Source organism: Aythya ferina, assembly GCF_964211825.1.
Source record: "Aythya ferina genome assembly, chromosome: 6".
Taxonomy (NCBI): Eukaryota; Metazoa; Chordata; class Aves; order Anseriformes; family Anatidae; genus Aythya; species Aythya ferina.
Window position 1 is genome coordinate 34,428,716 of NC_140303.1, and position 17,523 is coordinate 34,446,238.

At 66.7% G+C, this 17,523-nt stretch overlaps 1 protein-coding gene across 1 annotated transcript; it reads right to left on the reverse strand.

The window, feature by feature from the left end:
• Window positions 1-736: 736 nt before the first annotated feature.
• WNT10A (Wnt family member 10A) lies at window positions 737-13,189 on the reverse strand. Its single transcript, XM_084523701.1, has 4 exons — window positions 12,515-13,189; window positions 9,908-10,170; window positions 4,227-4,603; window positions 737-1,454 (listed from the first exon to the last, which is right to left on the reverse strand). Exons 1-4 carry the CDS (start codon window positions 12,571-12,573, stop codon window positions 987-989), a joined length of 1,167 nt encoding a protein of 388 aa, XP_084379827.1. The 5' UTR covers window positions 12,574-13,189; the 3' UTR covers window positions 737-986.
• Window positions 13,190-17,523: the final 4,334 nt, after the last annotated feature.

Here is a 17,523-nt window from a genome sequence, read left to right on the forward strand (position 1 = left end):
CCGGGTGGGTGCCCCCCTGCCACCAGCACGGGGCTCAAAAGCCACCAGGGAGGGACAAATTCAGCCCCCAGCGCCTGGCCCTGCCTGGTTGCCTGCTCCTCTCCCTGCTCCCTGCCCCGAGCATCTCTCCAGTGGTGCAGGGGGCAGCGGCACAGCCACAGGCATGGGGCCAAACGCAGGGATCCCCGTGGGCTGGAGCGGGTGCAGGGTGTGCTTGGCCTCCTGCCCGTCCCCAGACAGCTGCCAGGGCTGTCACTTTGGGATGAAGGTCACTATGGGGTGAGGGTTTTGCGCACCGGGGTGGGCAGTCCAGAGGGTCCCCGAGAGCAGGGCGCCGCGCCCCTAAACACCCAGCGCTGTCTCCAATCCACTTTTATTCACAATCAGGAAATAACTTACCATACAATAACACAGGCACGCACAGCACAGCCCGGGCACCCTCCCCTCCGGCCACGACAGCACCCCCCTGCACTACAGCTCCGTCCTGGCAGAGGCGAGCTCCAGCTGGGGGGTGCTGAGCCCCCGATAGATGCCCAGCCTCCATCCCCACCCCACCGGGAGCGCAACGTGGCCGGAGGAACCTGCGCACGGTGCTGGTGCGTCCCCCCACCCTCCCACCCCGTGCCCCGCTGTCCCCACCCCACCCCACCCCGTCCCACCGGGTGCCCCCCCAGTGCCCACCCTGCGCCCCCCGCGCGGTGCTGGTGTCGGCGCTCTGTACAGCGTGGCCGTGTGCTCCGGGGGCCGCCAGCCCCGGTGCCTCGGTGCGGGGCCGGGTGGGCACCCTCCCCGGGTGACAAGAAGCCCCCACCCACCCCGGGTGACGACAAAGTGCTGGTTTCGGAGGGCCGGGCCGCCCTCGTGCTGAGCATCTCCTCTCCGGCTCCGGAGCGGAGGGAAGCGGCCGCCGCGGCTCCATCACCCCCCCAGCGCCAGTCCCCGGGGCGGGCGCGCTTTGTCCCTGGCACCCCGGGGCGGGCAGGGGGCTACTTGCAGACGCTGACCCACTCGGTGATGCGGCACTCCTCGCAGGCCACGAAGCAGCACCAGTGGAACTTGCAGTTGCAGCGCTCGCTGCGGGTCTGCCGCAGGATGTTGTGCCCGCGGCCGCAGCACAGGCTCTCGCAGTTGTCCATGCCCGGGCTGGTCTTGTTGCACAGGCGCCCTTGGGTGCCCAAGGAGTCCAGGGCCGGCTCCCTCTCGCAGAAATCGGGCGACTTCTCGAAGTAGACCAGCTCGCTGATGCCGGCGCGGCGGCGGTGCCGAGCGTGGCCCGGCTCCAGCTGCCCCGCGTTGCGGTTGTGGGGCCGGATGAGGGTGGCCCCGTAGAAGCGGTCCTTGAGCAGGGACCCCACGAGGCGGAACTCGGGGGTCACCTGCCAGCAGGTCTTCAGCTGGCAGCTCCCCGAGGTGCCGTGGCACTTGCATTTCCTCCTCATGTTGTCCATCACCACCTGGGCGGGGAGGGGAAGGCAAAGGGGTTAGCGGGGAGGGTGCGGTGTCTGGGTGATGGAGAGGGGGACGTGGAGATCCCGGTGTATGGGCCATGTGGGATCACCACGGCACACCAGGAGGTGAATTTCAAGCAGGAGCCGGAGATGCTTGCGGTCCCAGCTTGTGGTTTTGGGAGGCTGCAGCAGGGCCATTGCCACACGTCCGCCCCCGCGAGGGACGGCGCTGTGGTTGGGAGTGTGGCCGACAAAGGGGCGAGAGGGACCACGGTGGTTATGCCAGGAGGAGGGGACGGTGCTGGCATCCAGGGCAGGCGCTGAAGGGTCACCCAAAAATGCGAGGGATGCTGCTTTGGCTGCACCAAGGCAAAGAGCTCAAGCCCAGCGACCTCCAGGGGCACAGAGCAGCTTCAGAGGGCTGCACTTGGTGCCACCCTGTGCTCTGACCCCACAGGGGACAGGGCTGCCTGGCTTGGGGACCGAGCACCTCCTCCGAGCCGTGCCTGAGAGCAGCGAGGAAGGCAGCAGGCCTGTCCCCATCCTCCCCCTCCGCACCCCTTTGCCCGAGAGTAACAACGTAATAAGGGAAATTAGCCCCAAATTACAGAGCGCGGAGAGATTGAAGGCAGCAGGCGCTTTGAAGCGCTTCGCCACCAGCTTTGTGGTGGTTGGGAGACAATTTCCTGCCCGGCCCCAGCCTCAGCGAGCAGGGACAGGGATTCCCCGTGGGACTGCCTGCCCCCAGCCCCACTCATTCGTGTGGGCTCCCGCAGACCCCCTCCCACGGAGACCCCCGGACCCCTCGGGGTGCCTCAGCCGGGCTGGGGCTGGCGCAGAGCAGCCCAGACGTGCTAATGCAATCCCAGGCTGGTGCCCCCCGGGGGCTGGGGGACACGCAGCCCCACGTGAGGTTTCATCCCGTGATGTCCCTGCCGGCCTCCTGGCTTCGTGCTTGTCACAGGTCCCCTGTTCTCACCCCCTCCCTGGTTGGGGGCAATGCAAGAAGTGCCTTGTTTCGGTAGGGGTGGGTATTTTTTTGCTGCTTGTTTGCTTGTTTTTGAGTAAATCTCCCCGTTGCTAAGCACTTATGTTAATGAAGGCAGGTCAGGGAAACACGCCTGGAGCTCGGGGCACACGGCAGAGAGGTCTGGGCTGGGCTGGAGTTTGGCTTTCATCCTGCTGAGAGCCCTGTCTCCTGCCGGGAACAGCCTCCACCTCGCAGGTAATGAGCTGCCCGTCCTCTCCGCCGTGCCCTGGGCGTGCCGGCGGGGAACACCAGCTGCCTGGCATCGGGATCCCATCTTCTGCTGCCTCCCCTCCTGGGCCTGGACCAGGGAAATCCACATCGAGTGCCGCAAGGTCCCCGCTGGGACGGAGGGGATGGGATGCTGGTGTCCCCATCACCCAGCGTGGAACATCCAAGCCGTCACAGCACCGGGCATCCCAAACCCCTGCGCCGCAGCATCCCTGCCCGTGGGCAGCCTCTTCTCCATCCTGCTTGGGGAGCAAGACCCCGCCAGGCCCCGGAGTGCCTTCGCCACCACCTCTCCTCGCACACCCCTGCCCAGCCAGGTCCTTCTCCCATCTCACAGACACCCGGGTTCGGCACATGCCTGAACTCGCTGGTGCTTTCTTTCACACATTCCCAGCTCCTCCCAGACACGCTCATAAGAGCTTTATCGGAGCCCTTTGTTGTGAGGGTAATGGGTAGTTCCAGGCTCCCTGCCTTTCATCCTCTTGCTCTCTGATCTGGCGGGCGAGGAGGGCTCGCAAAGCCTCCTGCGTGCGTGCTGGGGTCTTGAGTTTGCACGGGAAGCCTCACACTGGGGGGGGTGTGAGCTTTTTTTTTCCTTGCCCCAGTGGCTTCCTGCGCAAAGGCAAGGCAGCGAGATGCCCACGAGGATGCTGCTGTGCTCTGCATCCCCTCCCCGGCTTCGGAGCTGGATTTAAAAGGGCATGTTTCTGCCTGGTTTCGAACCAGGGACCTTCCGCGTGTCAGGCGAACGTGATAACCACTACACTACAGAAACCCGCGTCCCTGGGCCACCAGGGCTGGCTGTCGCTGGGTTTGTCACCTCCCCGGGCACTGCGGGGTCCGAGCTGGGAGCCAGGCACGCGTCGGCCCTACAAACATGCAGGGTACCCTCGGGGGGCACGTGGACCTCGGGGAGGATGCTCGGGGCTTGCCCCTGGTAGAGGAGAAGCGCACAGAGCTGCTGCACCTGCTCCTTTCCTGGGACAGCAGATCCTAAAGGCGCTGCGTGGTGACATCCCCCATCTCTGGGGTTTCCCTTGGCGTTGTGCACCCGGGAACAGCAAGCATCATGCTGCTGGGGTCCCCCCTGTACCTGCTGGCAGCGCGGCTGGGCAGGGGAGCGCAGCCAGCTTCTGGTCCCCTCCTGCTTTTAAACACCACTTCCCAGACAGAGAGCTACTAATTAGCACCTTTAACGAGACCTGACATCATGAGAACGGAGGGGAGGCAGCTCCGCTCGCCTGGGCGTCCCCACGGAGCTGGGGGACAAGGCTGCCAGCCGCCACCCCGGCTCCCCAGGGGATGCCACCCTTCTTGGGTGCCTGCTGCCCGGCTCAGCCCAGCCTCACCGTGCCCCATCCATCCTGCTGCACTGCCCGGGACAAACTGGGGGTGCCTTGGGGACAAGCAGCTTCACGCACTCGTGCCACCCCAGCACCAGCCCCTGCATCCTCCCGTGCGTGTCCCAGGGATGCCGTCCCCACCGGTGTCCCCATGTCCCCCCCAGTGGTGCCGCTCACCTGCCGCCCCACGCGGTTGTTGTGCAGCCTCATGCGCGAGTGGATGTCCCGGTAGGTTTCCCGGGAGTCGAGGAAATCCTTGGAAAACTTCTCCCCATAGTCCACGTCGGGGCTGCACCCCCCCCACTCCCAGGAGTCCTGGAGGCCGGGGGTCTCGGCCGGCATGTGCTCCATGTGCACGCCGTGCACCATGCCCTTGCCGCGGTTCATGGCCTCCAGCTGGAGCCGGTGCAGCTTGCGGCGAAAAGCCTCCTCGTCGCCCCGCCGCTTCTGGTCGCAGCCGCAAGCCTGCAGCTTGCCCAGGGCGCAGGCGTTGGAGACGGCGTGCACCACGCCGGCCGCCGCGATGGCGTAGGCGAAGGCGCTTTCCCGGAAACCTGCGGGGAAGGAGAAAGAGGGGGCTCAGGCCGGGCTCCTGCTCTGTCTGGACCACGAGCAAAACCCCTCCGGGTGCCCTGAGTGCCATTGCCAAGCAGGGCACAGCGCTGCACCAGGTGCCAGCCCTGCCCGGTGCTGGGTGCAGACGGCAGGACCGTCACCTGTGCTCGCATCGCCCTGCGGAGATGCCATCGTGGCATCTGGGGCTGGTGGGAGAGGCAGTTATCGCCTTCCATCACATCTGAGCTCCCCAGTGTATAAAAAGAAGGAAGGAAGGAAGGAAGGAAGGAAGGAAGGAAGGAAGGAAGGAAGGAAGGAAGGAAGGAAGGAAGGAAGGAAGGAAGGAAGGAAGGAAGGAAGGAAGGAAGAAAAGGAAAGAAAGGAAAAGAAAAGCAAAGCACATTGGCTGAGGAATATTTCTGGAAGGAATAGATCCCACACAGCTGGGCAGCACAGAGTGGGTGCAGGCGTCCTCCCCAAACAGGCGGCTGTGCCGACAGCACTGCCCAGACAGCAGCAGGCAGGATTTGTCCCTGGCTGAGGCGGGCAGCAGCACTCCCCACCAGCTGTGGGTCCCCACGCACAGCACCAGGACCCCAAATCATGGCCCCGGGGCGTGCGGCACTGCCCGTCCTGCCCTATCCATCTGCGCCAGCCCGCTCCTTCCCCGAGCCCCGAGCCCTGAGCCCTGCTGCTTCCTGCTGAAACCTCCTGTAAATGTGATACGGCGCTGGAAAAATTGCACATCCCCGACCGCACCGTGGGCTGCCAGGGCCGGCAGCTGGTTGTCGTTAAGCGCCGGGGAGCGAGGACACCCGCCAGTGCCATTAGCAGCCGGTGGGGCGGACGGGGACAGGGACGGGTCCCGTGGGGCTGCGGGCAGGGGCTGCTTGAGGGCTGCTCGGCTTCGCTGCTGTGCAGGGACACAGCCTCCCCTACCTGGGACCGTCTCTTTACGTTGTTGTTTTAATGCTAACTATTATTTTCCTTCCTGCTGGTGCCGGGCCAGGCGGGGAGCCCCCAGCACGCTTCGCTTCGCTGCGCCCTGACCGGCCCAGGAGCAAGGAAGGAGGGAGGGACAGACTTTCTGCGCTGCCTTCCCACGTGAATAAATAAACGGATGGGCTTTGCAAGCCCCTCTCCCTCCTTTGGACAAAAAGACCTTGGACAGCCCTGGGTTTGCTGAACATTCAGGAGGTTCGGGGGGCTTTTCCCAGCGAAGGCTCCCCGGCGGGCGCGCTTGGCGCGGGCGATGCTCGGCAGCACGCATGTCTCCTCCGTGGTTCCCTGCCGCCTGCTGAGCCAACGCTATGATCTTATTAAAGGGAAACGAAAACGCATCTCGGAAACCTGCATTTAAAGCCGTGCTGCTCTTTTGTGTGCTAATTTGACACTGGTGCGTTTAAAAAATTAACGAGGCGCTGCTTAAAAGCAACCGGGAGCCTCTCCCAGCTTCCCCTCGGTGTCGGACAAGCTTGCTCCGAGCCTGTCTCTTCCAATGCACAAGTTGAACAACATTTTTCGCTGGGCAGGTAATGGGGCAGCTGGTGCGCATGCTGTGCAGCCTCCCCGGGGGTGGCAACACACCCACGCCACGATCAGCCCCCGCCACAGGGGCTGGGTCAGCCCCTCTCAGCCCCATCCCTGGCCGGGGAGCATCTCCACATCCAGCCAGAGAAGCTCGTGATGCACAGCAGCAGCTTGTCTTTACTACAAGGACCTCATCTTCCCCTCTCCACCAGCCTGCGCCACCTCCCTGCAAGCTTCCCCGAGAAGCAGAGCCCAAATCTGGGCACTTCACCCCTCGGGCGTGCAGCACAGGATGGAGAACGAGCCCCCGGCACCCCCAAACCCCATACATCACCCTATCAGCTCTGCATCCCGCTGCTGCCACCCGCTCGCTGTCCCCGGCTGCTCTCCCAGCCCGTGCCCAGGGATGGCAGGAGCAAAACCCTCCACGGGGCGCCACGCTCTCCTCTCCAGCCCTGCCTTTCCGTTAGCCTCTTTCTCACCCGTTTCCCCAGCCTAACTAATAATTTCCCATGCGGCATCTCCTTCAAATCCCTCCTGGAGCCCAGACAGAAGCTCTACCCCACCCACGGTGTCTAGCAAGCCCGTCTCCTTGCTGGTGAGGAGGCCAAGTTGCTTTGGTGCCCTCCGTGGCTGGGAACCCCTTGTGGCCAAGCCCCAGCCCTTCTTCTTCCCCTGCTGCTCTCCAGCCACGCGTGAGCTGATGGACAACGCATGGGTGCACGTCCCTGGAGCCCCCTTCCCTCGGCAGCCGTGGAGCCAACGCGTTTCTGAGCCCAGGACCAGCTCTGCCCAGGCCATGCCAGAACCTGGAGGATGCAGCAAAGCAGAGAGCGAGGTGGCTGCAGGTGACAACCGTGAGCATCGCGGTCTCGGCAAGGGTGGGATGTTCCAGGAACCTCAGCCAAGCACGGTGAGCATCAGCTGCTCCCCGAGCCCTTTGGAGAGAGGGACCAGCTGCCCAAGGCTCCTAAGGCCTTGGTGGTGATGCCCGAGTCACCAGGTCCCTCTGGAGAGTACAGAGGAGGTTGTAGCTGCAGGAGATGCGAGAGGGGCTGTGGGAAGTATCCTGCTCTGCACTCTTGCTGCCTGGTCCGGGGGCACCGTAGGGTACCCCGGGGATGCCCAGGGTGGCTGCCAGGCCCCTGTCCCCGCTGGCTGGCGAGGCGGAGGAGCGCTTCTCCCGCGAGAGCCAGCCGGTCCCGACACGCCGCCTCTCCCCCAGCCCCGCTCCCTCCCCTCCCCTCCCCTCCCCTCGCCCTAATTAAACTGCAGGTGAACCTGCCAGGCTCTGGCCCCGCGCCAGGCACTAAACGGCTCCCTGCAGATCGCGACTTGCCCTCCCTGCACCTCCCGAGCGTGCCGGGGACAGCCTGGAGCCCTCGCTGCGAGCACGCGGCTCCCCGTCCGCCCACGGCGCTGCGGGCCGGGAGCTGGAGCTGCTCCTCGGGCTGCGGGGAGCTGGGCTCAGCCCTGCGCCTCCGGGGATGCTGCCCGCTCCCCGAGGGCACCGCTTTGTGCCCGTGCACCCGGGGGGCACGGCCGGGGGCTGCGGGCACCCGCAGGGCTGCAGCTGAGCACCCGAAGCACCTGCGTGAGCGCGCGCGTGCGTGTGCGCTTCGGGGCCGGGTGGGCAAAGCCCGCAGCTCGCCTGGGGGCACTGAAAATCCCTGCCAGGATCCCAGCTGCAGCTGTGCTGGGCTGGGAGCTGCGGTCTGCGGGCGCCAGAGCTTGGCTGGGGCTCTGCAGAGCTGGGCGCCGGGGTCCTGTGCTCGGCAGCAGCCCTCGGGATGGCCCTAACAGCACCAGGCACCCGGCCCCGCCGGCCTCCAGGGAGTTCCCCCTCTCCTCGCCAGGCTTTGGCCGGGCCCCCACAGACCCACAGCAGCCGGGAGGCTTTCTGAGGAGGGCACAGGCTGGCAAACCTCACCCTGCCTCCAAACCCTGCAGAAGGAACCGGAGGGATGCTGCGCTCCAGGACAGCCCAGCCACAGATAAACGGGGTTGGGATGAGCCATGGGCACAGGGACCTTCTGCACCCCACAGCACCCCTCAGGGCTGCACCCCGCAGCCCCCCCAGCAGCACACCCCACCACGGGTCCACTTGCAAGTGCAGGGCCAGGACAAGGGCTCAGCACCCCTTTGCCACCCGCAGTGGGTTTTGGGCACGCAGCCAGGCACAGTCCTGCCCAGCCAACTCCTGACAGCCCCTGGATACCAGGGGAACCCACAGCACCGCTCCATCCCTTTCCATCCACCCCTGGAGCCCATCAGCATCCCTCTCCTCAGCTCTTCTGCCCAGAAACCCCCTTCAGACTCCCACCAGGTCTGGTTTGAAGCCTCCCTGCTCCTCCCTGGCTCCCCAGGGCTTGCATCGAGCTGCTGGGATCTGCCTTGTGGGCTCTGCTGCGTGCCTGGATGCGGGGCAGAAGCTGGGATGCTGCCACCTCGCTGGGGGAGACGTGTGGGGTGCGGGGGGACGGGGCGGAGGTGGGAGCTGAGCAGAGCAGGGAGAGAGGGAGAGAGGGAGAGATGGAGGGAGGGAGAAAGCAGCTACAAATAATTTAAAGTGAGGTTCACGCACGGCTGAACTGATGGCAGAAGAAGTGGGAAAAGGAATGAAAGATTAAAGGGGTCTGTCACTTCGGGTTACAAACCACGATCCTGCCAGCACGCCGCGTTCCCAGGCACGCCAAGGATGGGGCAGGGCGCGGAGCGGAGACCCGGACCCCGGGGACCAGATGCATCAGCGCGTGTGGCACGGAGCCTGCACCCCTCGCTTCGCCTCTCCTCCCAGCTGCATCCCTGCTCTAATGGCTCCCCTCTTCGTGCACAGAGCTGTGCGGGGAGGGGGACATCCCCACGGTGCCTGGCGCCCTGGGGCTGAGGACCTTGGGGCAGCTCCTTCCCCGCTGGGCTTTGCACCCTGCTGCTGCTGGAGCATCTCGCCCGGCTCTGGGGGTGGCTTGAGACAGCGAGCTGGTGTCTCCCGCTGCCCGAGGAGACTGGAAATACCACGATGCTTATCAGGGCTGACGGTCCCCACCCTCCCTGCCAGGCCCTACGCTCGGTGCTGCTCCTCCAGGCACCCGCACCTGCCCGCAGGCAGCATCCCCTGCCCCTCTGCCCTGGATGTGAGGGGCTTCCCGGCACCCACAGGCTGCTGCGTGCCCTCTCCAGCCATCCCCCTACCCTGCCCGTGCGTCCCTTCAGAGGGCTGACACCTGCTTGCCGGGGGAGCCAACACGAAGGCAGGACAGCAGGGCGATGTGCTCACCGACCTACGGCCCGTTGTGCTTCTGCTCGCCGTGATGCGCTCAGACACCATCCCCAAAATCCAGCACCAGAGCAGGAAGGAGCCAGGACGCGCGGTGCATCCACCAAACCGAACCCCAGAGCACGGCACACACCTTCACACCCACCCCAAGGTGCTCCCTGGGGCTCCCCATGGCACCACCAGCCTACAGCACGCGGGGGGAAGATTTTGGAAAGCGGTGGGACCTCGGAGGAGTCTCAGGAGAAGCTGGGCATGGGCACGTAGATCAGGACAAGGGCCAGAAAAAAGGTGCACGGGGAAGAGCCCAATTTGCTGCTGCTCGGTCTGGCAGATCCTAAGGGTTTTAGGATCCAGCTCTTTCTGCCTTCACCCATGGGGATGCTGAAGACCTGTCCCAGTGCCCTGCTCCAGGAAGGAGCTGTGCTCACTGGGAGCCGATGTGGGCCCCCGAGAGTGGAGTCTGGGCGGAGGAGGAGGAAGAGGAGGGGTGCCTTACCTCTGCTGAAGATGATGCTCTCGTAGGGGATCTTGTTCTTGGTCTCGAGGCTGGAGCAGTTCCAGCGCTGGTCCCGGAACTGGTGCTGGCACTCGTGGATGGCGATCTGGATGCCCTGGATGGCCGAGGCCGTCACGTCGGGGTGGCGCACGCACACCTCCAGCTGCCGCCGCGTCAGCCCCGGCAGCGTCAGGCACACCGTGTTGGCGTTCAGCACCGGCTCCGACGGCAGCTTCAGGCCCAGGATCTCATTGGAGCAGGAGCTTTGGGGGAAAAGGGAAAGCCGTGAGCCCAGCGGATGCTGCAGAGGCTGGGAAACCCTCGGGCTCCGTCCCTGCTGCCGGCAGATCTGTGTCTCCTGGAGGAGAGGGGGGAAGCAGAGGGACCGTCCTTTTCCCAGCAGCTCAGCTGGGAAATTCGGAGCTCAGCACCCTGCTGAACGCTCCCAGATCCATCCACAGGCACAGCCCCGTGGCTGTGGTGCTGTCACCGCCAGGAGCAGGAGGCTGGCAGGTGGATGGGGGCAAGAGGAGACTTCGTTTGGGGGTCCTTATACAAGCAGAGGTGCTGTCTGGGGAGAAGGGAGGTGGATGGAGCGTGGGGAGATGGAGAAAGCACGTTCAGGGACATGGCTGGAGGTAAGAGAGGGGCAGGCAGGACAAGCAGGTGTGAGGAGGGAGACGGATGAGGGAAAAGAGTTGCCCCACTCCAGGGCACAGCCTGGGGGCCCCTGGCACCCACAGAGCCCACGCAGAGCGAGCGGCAGGCAGCGGGGTGCCGAGGAGCATCCTGCACCTTGCAGCAGGGTCCGCCAGGGGCTGAGCACTGCCCCTCTCCTCGCTCAGGACAGCTCCATCCCCGCGGGAAGCTCTCCCCCGGGCAGGGCTCCCTCTTCCCCAGGAGCTGGGTGCCAGCAGGAGCAGGGCACAGGAGCCCTTCGAGCCTCGATCCGGGAAGGGAGGCTCGGAGGAGGATGCTGGAGGAGGGACTGCAGCTCCCTGCTGGAGCAGCCAGGCCCCGGGGAGAAGGATTGCTCCCGCTCTGCTCCCCCAGCTCCTGCTGCAGGTACGTGGAGAGAAGCAGCTCAGGGGACAGGGGCTGCCTCTGAGCCCTGGAGGAAGGGCTCAGCCCCAGCATCCCCGCTGAATTACAGCTTGCTGGGGGGGGAAGGGAGCTGTCAGCGTCACGCTGCTGCCGTCTCCAGCTTCCCAAGTGCCTTCATACCCATCCCACCACTGCCATGGGGCGAGCTGCGCGGCTGCCACAGCGCGAATCCACGGGGACTGCGACGGGGGGAGAGGGAGACGAAGAAGAAGGGCAGAGGGGGAGCACAACCCTCCAAAGCCCCTGCCCGCGAGGGGAATCCTCTGCTCCTCGCCCCAAGCCCTGGCTGCCAGCGGATGGGCAGCAGCCCTGCAGCCACCCCAAGGCCACCACAAGCTCCCACCCCGAGCGCTGCGGTGACCTCGTCCCCTGCCTGTCCTCAGCCAGCCCCAGCGCCTGCCACCCTCACCCACCAGCATCCCGAGGGGGAAAACGGGGGGGTAATGCGGTCGCTGTCCCCGTTGCACGGCAGGGAAACTGAGGCAGGGGCCCTCACCCAGGGCCCGGGGAGCAGAGGGCAGGTCCTGCTGCCTCTCGCTCCTCCCAGGGCTCAGGGGACCCGCACGGGGCTGTCACTGTCACCGTCCCTAGGAGGACGCGGCGCTCTCCCCCCCCCCCCCAGCTCTCTCTCTCCCCCCCTTGAAATCTGGATTTAAACTTGATTTCACGGTGACAAGCCCCCAGGTCACAGGCTGCAGCGGCTGCCGCTTTAATTAATACAAGTCCCAACGTTAACAAATTATATTTAAAGGGGGCTGGAGGGAGGGGGAAGGGCGGGGGGACCCCCACACCCCCCCCCCCTTTTCTCAGCACCACGGTTAACCCCTGGCTGCCTGCGGCGCACAAGTTTCGGAGCAGGCAGAGGGGAGCTCCCAGTCACCCGGGGGAGATGGAGACGGCCGGGGGTGGTGAGTGAAGGAGGTGGGGGGGCGATTTCTGGGAACCAGGAGGCCCCCACCTGCCCCCCAACCCCCCCTAGGAGGCCTTCGGGCTCGGCAGAGCCAGGGATGGGGGGATGCTGCTGGATCCCGGCTGCGGGGTGCCGGGGCTGGGGGCTGCGCTCCCCCCCCCCCCGCTGCTGCAGCGGCACCGGGCGCTGCTCCCGCATCCCCAGGCCTCCTCCGGGCACAGCGGGGAAACTGAGGCAGGCCGGGCCGCGCCGGGGTGGCTCCGGCCGGGGAGGAAAGCGCAAAGCTCCGCGTTTTGGGGAGCCGCGCATCCCGGCGGGGAAAAGAGGGGGGAGCAGCAAAACTGGGGGGGGGGGGGACGACGGCGGCCCTGACAGCGCCCCGAGCGCGGGGAGCCGGCCGTGAGGGGCCACCGGGGGGTCGGGGGGGACCGGGGGGAGCCGTGCCGGGGAGAGAGGGACCCCGCGGAGCCCCCTCGGCCGCCCGCCCCCGCTGCGGGGCTGCGCGCAGCGGCTCCCCGGAGGAACGGGGCGCCGAGGGTTTGGGGGGCCGCGGGGCTGCGGGAGGTGGGGAGGGGGGGGGGCGCAGGTCCTACCTGGGTACCCAGAGGCTGAGCAGCAGCGAGCAGAGTCCGTGGGCCAGGGCCGGGCGCATCTTCGCTGGGGCAGCGGCTGTGCGGGCTGCGGGCGGGCGGGCGCCTTTGGGGCAGGGGCGGCGGGGCTCGGCGCTGCTCTCTGCCCGCTTTGTTTGTTGTGGGTTGTTTGCTTGTTTGTGTTTTCCCCTCTCCTCCCTCTCACTGGCTCCCTGCGCGCCGGGGCTCGGCTCGCCGGGGCGGCTCTGCCATCCTCCCGGGATGCCCCCCCCGCCGCCTCCCGCCGCCCCAGCGCCCTCCGAGGGCTGCGCGCCCCCCCCGGGCTCCCTGCCCTCCGCCGCCGCCTCGCCAAGCTCCGCGCCCCCCCGGCTCAGCCCCCCATGGCCGGACGGGCCGGGGGGCCGGGGGGGCCCTCGGCCCTCGGGGCGCGCTCCCCCGCCGCTCCCCAGGGCGCCCGGGGGCTCCGGGGCCGCGGCGGGCGTGGGCAGGGCGCCCGGGGGGTGTCGGGGGGGGGCTGGCCGGCCGAGGGGCGCTGCGGCTCCCGCGGGGCCCGCAGGCACATGGGGAGCCGCGGGCCCCCCGCCGCCCCCCGCCGGTGTCGCCGGGTGGCCGGCGGAGCGGGCAGGGTCGCGGCCGGAGCGCCCCGGGAGCGCTGGGCGCGGAGCGGCGGCGGCGGCGGCTCTGGCTGGGATCGCGCTGCGCCGAGCATTACTCAGCGCCCGGAGCCCGAGTCCCGACACGTCCAGACAGGAGCCCGCGGGGGAAGGACGGGGCAGAGAGGGTGGCAGCGGGGCGGGGAGGCGGCGTGTCGCACGCAGGCTGCCGGGGAGGGAGCGGCCGGGGGGGGCGAGCGGCGGGCGTGGGGAGCGGGCACGGGCGGCGGGGGAGCGCTGGGGAGCCGGGCAGGGCGCGCGGAGTGGGAACCGAGGGCGTGGGGGGGGCGTGGGAGGGAGTAGGGGGCGCGGGGAGGGGGTGCGAGGGGAGCGGGGGGCGTGGGGATGGAGCGCGGAGGGGGGCGAGTGGGCAGGGGGAGCGCGGAGCACGCGTGGAGTGGGGCGAGTGCGCGGCGCGGGGTGGTTTGGAGCCGGGGTGCTGCGCGCAGCCTGGGGAGGGGGGGGCGCACGGAGATTTGGGGGGGTACGGGGTGCGGGAGCGCGTGGAGAGCCCGGTTTTGGGGCGAGGGTATCGGCTGCGGGGGGAGCGTGCACGAGGGGGTGTGCAAAAAGTGCAGGTGAGTGCGCAGCGGGATGGGGGGGGTGTGTGGGGGGGGGTCAGCGTGTGGTTTTTGTGAGTAGGGGGGAGTGGTGCGGCACTTGGGGGTGTGCAGCACGTGGGGGGGATGCGCAGGGCACGGGGGGAGTGTGTGTGGAAAGTGTGAGTGCACGGCGTGGGGGAGAGTCCACGCGGAATGAGTGTGCACGGCACGGGGGGTGCGCAAGGTGCGTGGGGAGGGGGTGTGCACAGTGGGGGGTGTGTGGAGAAAGTGTGAGCAGTGGGGCTGCGAGCGCACCGAGTGTCAGGTGACAGCGGGGTGAGTGTGCACGGGGCTTGGGGTGAGCGTGCAAGGGGCGAGGGAGTGTGTAAGGAGCGTGGGGAGTGTGCACAGGGCACGGGGTAAGTGGTCAGCGTGCACGGGCCAGGTGGGTGTGGGATGGGTATTTAGGGTGTGGGGTGAGCGTGCATGGCAGAAGTTAAATCCGTGGGGCACGGAGCGAGTGTGTGCACGGTGTGGGGTGTGCACAGGAGGAGATGTGGTGGGGTGTGCACGGGGTGGCAGGGGACGTGCACGGGGCTGGCAGGTTGGAGTGCCCCGTGCCTCAGTGTCCCCACAAACCTTCCTAGGAGAGCAGCCGGGACCCAGCTCCAGCATCCTTGTCCCCACGCCCTCTCCCAGCTCCCCGGTGTCCCCAGCCACCACGTCCCACGCCAGGATGCAGTCCCCTTGCTGCAGGCTGGCTGATGGCAGGCGTGATGTCTGTGCTGGACAGAGCACACCAAGGGGCTTGGGGTGGTGGCGACGCACACTGGGCTCTAAAACGGGGTCACTGCTCCTGCCAAGACCCCGTTCCTGTGCTCCTTTTCTCCCCAGACCCCAGCACAGGCAGCACCCTGGTCCATATGGACCAAGCGTGATGCCCTTGGGGCCGGGGAACTCCCCTTGGGGCTCCCCCAGTGGCAGCAGGGCTCCTGCAGCTCTGGGGATCCCAGCACCTGGTTCCTGGTTCCAGATGTCTGTGTGCTCCTGCGGGGGATCGTGCACACAAACAAGTCCCAAGGCAAACTGGAGGGGGGACGCTGGCACCCTCCTGCAGCCCCTAAAAACATCACTGCTTCCAGCCTGGCCTTGAGCACCTCCAGGGAGGTTCTTCCAGGCACTCTTTGGAGCGCTGGGTCACCTCTCTGGGGCTCTGGGACGTCCGAGGGCAGCCTCCCGGTGGTGTGGGAGGACGAGGCAGCTCTGCCAGCTCAGATAGAGGTGCAGGAGAAGCACCAGGAGCATGGTGCAGCTGGAGGACGGGCAGGGATGGAGCACCAGCGGGACAAACACCCAGCCTGACACCACCAGGAGGGCACGGCTGCTGCCCCACACCGTGCAACGGACCCCGCCGCCCCGCTGGGAGGAGGAGGAGGAGGATGGCGAGGAAGGAGCCCATGTGGCTCAGCATTCCCCATCTCCCCAGCACCCACGGGACCGGAGCCACGGCCACGAGTGAGTCAGGGCTCGGGGCGGGGTGGGGGGTTACTCAGCGGCGGCAGAGGAGCCCCCAGCACCGCTGCCCTCCCGCTGGCACGCGGCCGGCGACCTGCCCGAGTCTGCTCGCCGTGACTCAGGAGCGCACCGCCCGGCCACCCGGCCGGCCCGGCCTGTCTTCCTGGCTGCCCCGGGCTGGGGAGCTGGCGAGGAACGGGGCGGCGGGTGCGTGCCCAGCTCCTGCACCCTGCCACGGCCACGCTGCCCCTCGCGTCGGGGCGGAGGAGCAGGAGGCGGCCGTCTCTCCCCAGGAGCATCCTCGTGGGGATCCCCAGGAGCTCCTCCGCTCCTCCTCCCGGCAGCTGGCAGGGGATGGAGGCAGCTGGAGATGCTCAACAGCGTCAGACCCACATCTTTTTCTTTTCCTCGCTCCCACCCGGCAGGTTGTCTCCTGCCTTCCCCCAGCGAGGTGCAAGGATGGGGAGATTTGGGGACATTGCTGTGAGTGTCCCCAAACAGTCCCCATGGGGACCGGTGGGACGGCGCCCAGCCTGGGGCCACGCCAGGAGCTGGGGGTGGCAGGGAGGTGGCCAGATAGGGACTGGCCAAGCACATCAGTGCTCCAGGTGCCCCCGCCAGGGCAGGGTGAGGGTCCCCAGGGTGGGTGGAAGGTGCTGGTCCCCAGCCGGGGTGAGGACACGGAGCGCTGGGACACGGTGGGTGGCTCAGCACGGATGGGACCCCACGGGTGACATCTGTCCCTGTGGCTGGCGGGAGCAGGGACAGAGCAGGGCGGCTCCCTGGGGAAAAGCAAAGCCTGGAGCAGGGGGTGGGAGGGCGGGGGGGGCACGGCAGGAGCCCTGGCCACAACTTGCTGGAGGTTTCGGGTGGTTTCGGGTGCTGCCCTCCGAGTTTTCCCTTGGCTCAGCTGCTCTCCGGGTTTCTCAGCCTCCCCCACGTGGGCCTATCTGTGTTGGTCCAAACTTTCCTAAAAAGCTTCTTTTTTTGGAAAAAGAAAAAAAAAATATCTATTTTTGGTCTCGGTCCAGAGGGATTTTTTTTTTCCCTGAGTTTGCTTGAATTAATCTGTCCGGCTGTTTTCAACCCGAGCGATTGAAGGGGAAATCGTGCTCTTCCCATTGAAACAAAAATAAAAATAAAATAAAATAAAATAATAAAAAAAAATGAAGCCATTCACATTACAGACTTCGGGGGTTTATTTTTTTTTTTTGACCCAAATTTTATAAACTTCCCTTTTTCCCTTGGTAGCTTCTGCCCAAGCCCCAGGATCCGGGCTGCACCCCCACACACACCCCCCCCAGCATCTCTCCGTGCACCGTGGCACAAATCACCCCCGTGCACACGCTGTGCCCCCCACACGTGTAGGTACCCCCCGTGGACACCCCGGGACGCCCCCCGGCTCCCCCCCACGCCCTCCCCAAGCCCCCCCCGGACCCCCCCGGACCGGTCCCGGCTCCCCCTGGCGGCCTCGGGGCGCTGCGCACAGCGGCCCCGTCCCGCATCCCGCGTTGCCACGGCGACCCAGGGGATGCTGCGGGCTCCCGGGGGGGCTCCGGGGGTCTGGGGGTGTCTCCAAAGGGTCCGAAGGGTCTGGAGAGATAGGGGACTTCTAGGAATCTGGGGGGGGGCTGGGGAAATGAGGGGGTCCCAGGGCATGGGTCTGGCTCTGCCAGCTTAGTGCCAGAGGGAGTGGTGCCCCCAGTTGGTGTCCCCCCTAAAGCCGGGCAGGGTGCTTGGAGATGTGCTGGGGGTGCCGAGGAGTCACCCCACAATCGGTGGCCGTGTGTCTGTCTCCTTGTCCCTGCCCTCACTCCATTTTCCAGCTTCTTTTCCTCCGCGTTTTTGGCTTTCGTGGTTTCCAGCCTCCGGGAGCTGTAATTTTGGCAACGGCACGGAGGCCACACAGGTCAGAGCCCCCGCTCGCAGAATTACCTGCCTTGCCCAGGCTTTAGCCGTGAGCCAGCACCAGCCCAGGGTGGGGAAACTGGGGCAGGGCCCAGCGAAGGAGCTGACTGAAGGCCGTGGCTGGGATGGAGCAGGAAACATTGCCCCCAGCCCCAGGCACAGCCCCTGCGCTCCGACATCTCCCGGGGAGATTCAGCATCCCCTGGCACAGCTGCCCACAGCCTGGGATGCTGCAGGGGCAGAGCAGAGCAAGACAAACCAACACGCTTGCACACAGGCACGCAGGGGGACAGGGTCACCGCCAAGCACCCTGACGATTCGTCCCACGTACATGAACAGACGTGCACGAAGACACGTGGGGAAAACTGCTTGCACACCCACGAGGGGCTCACGC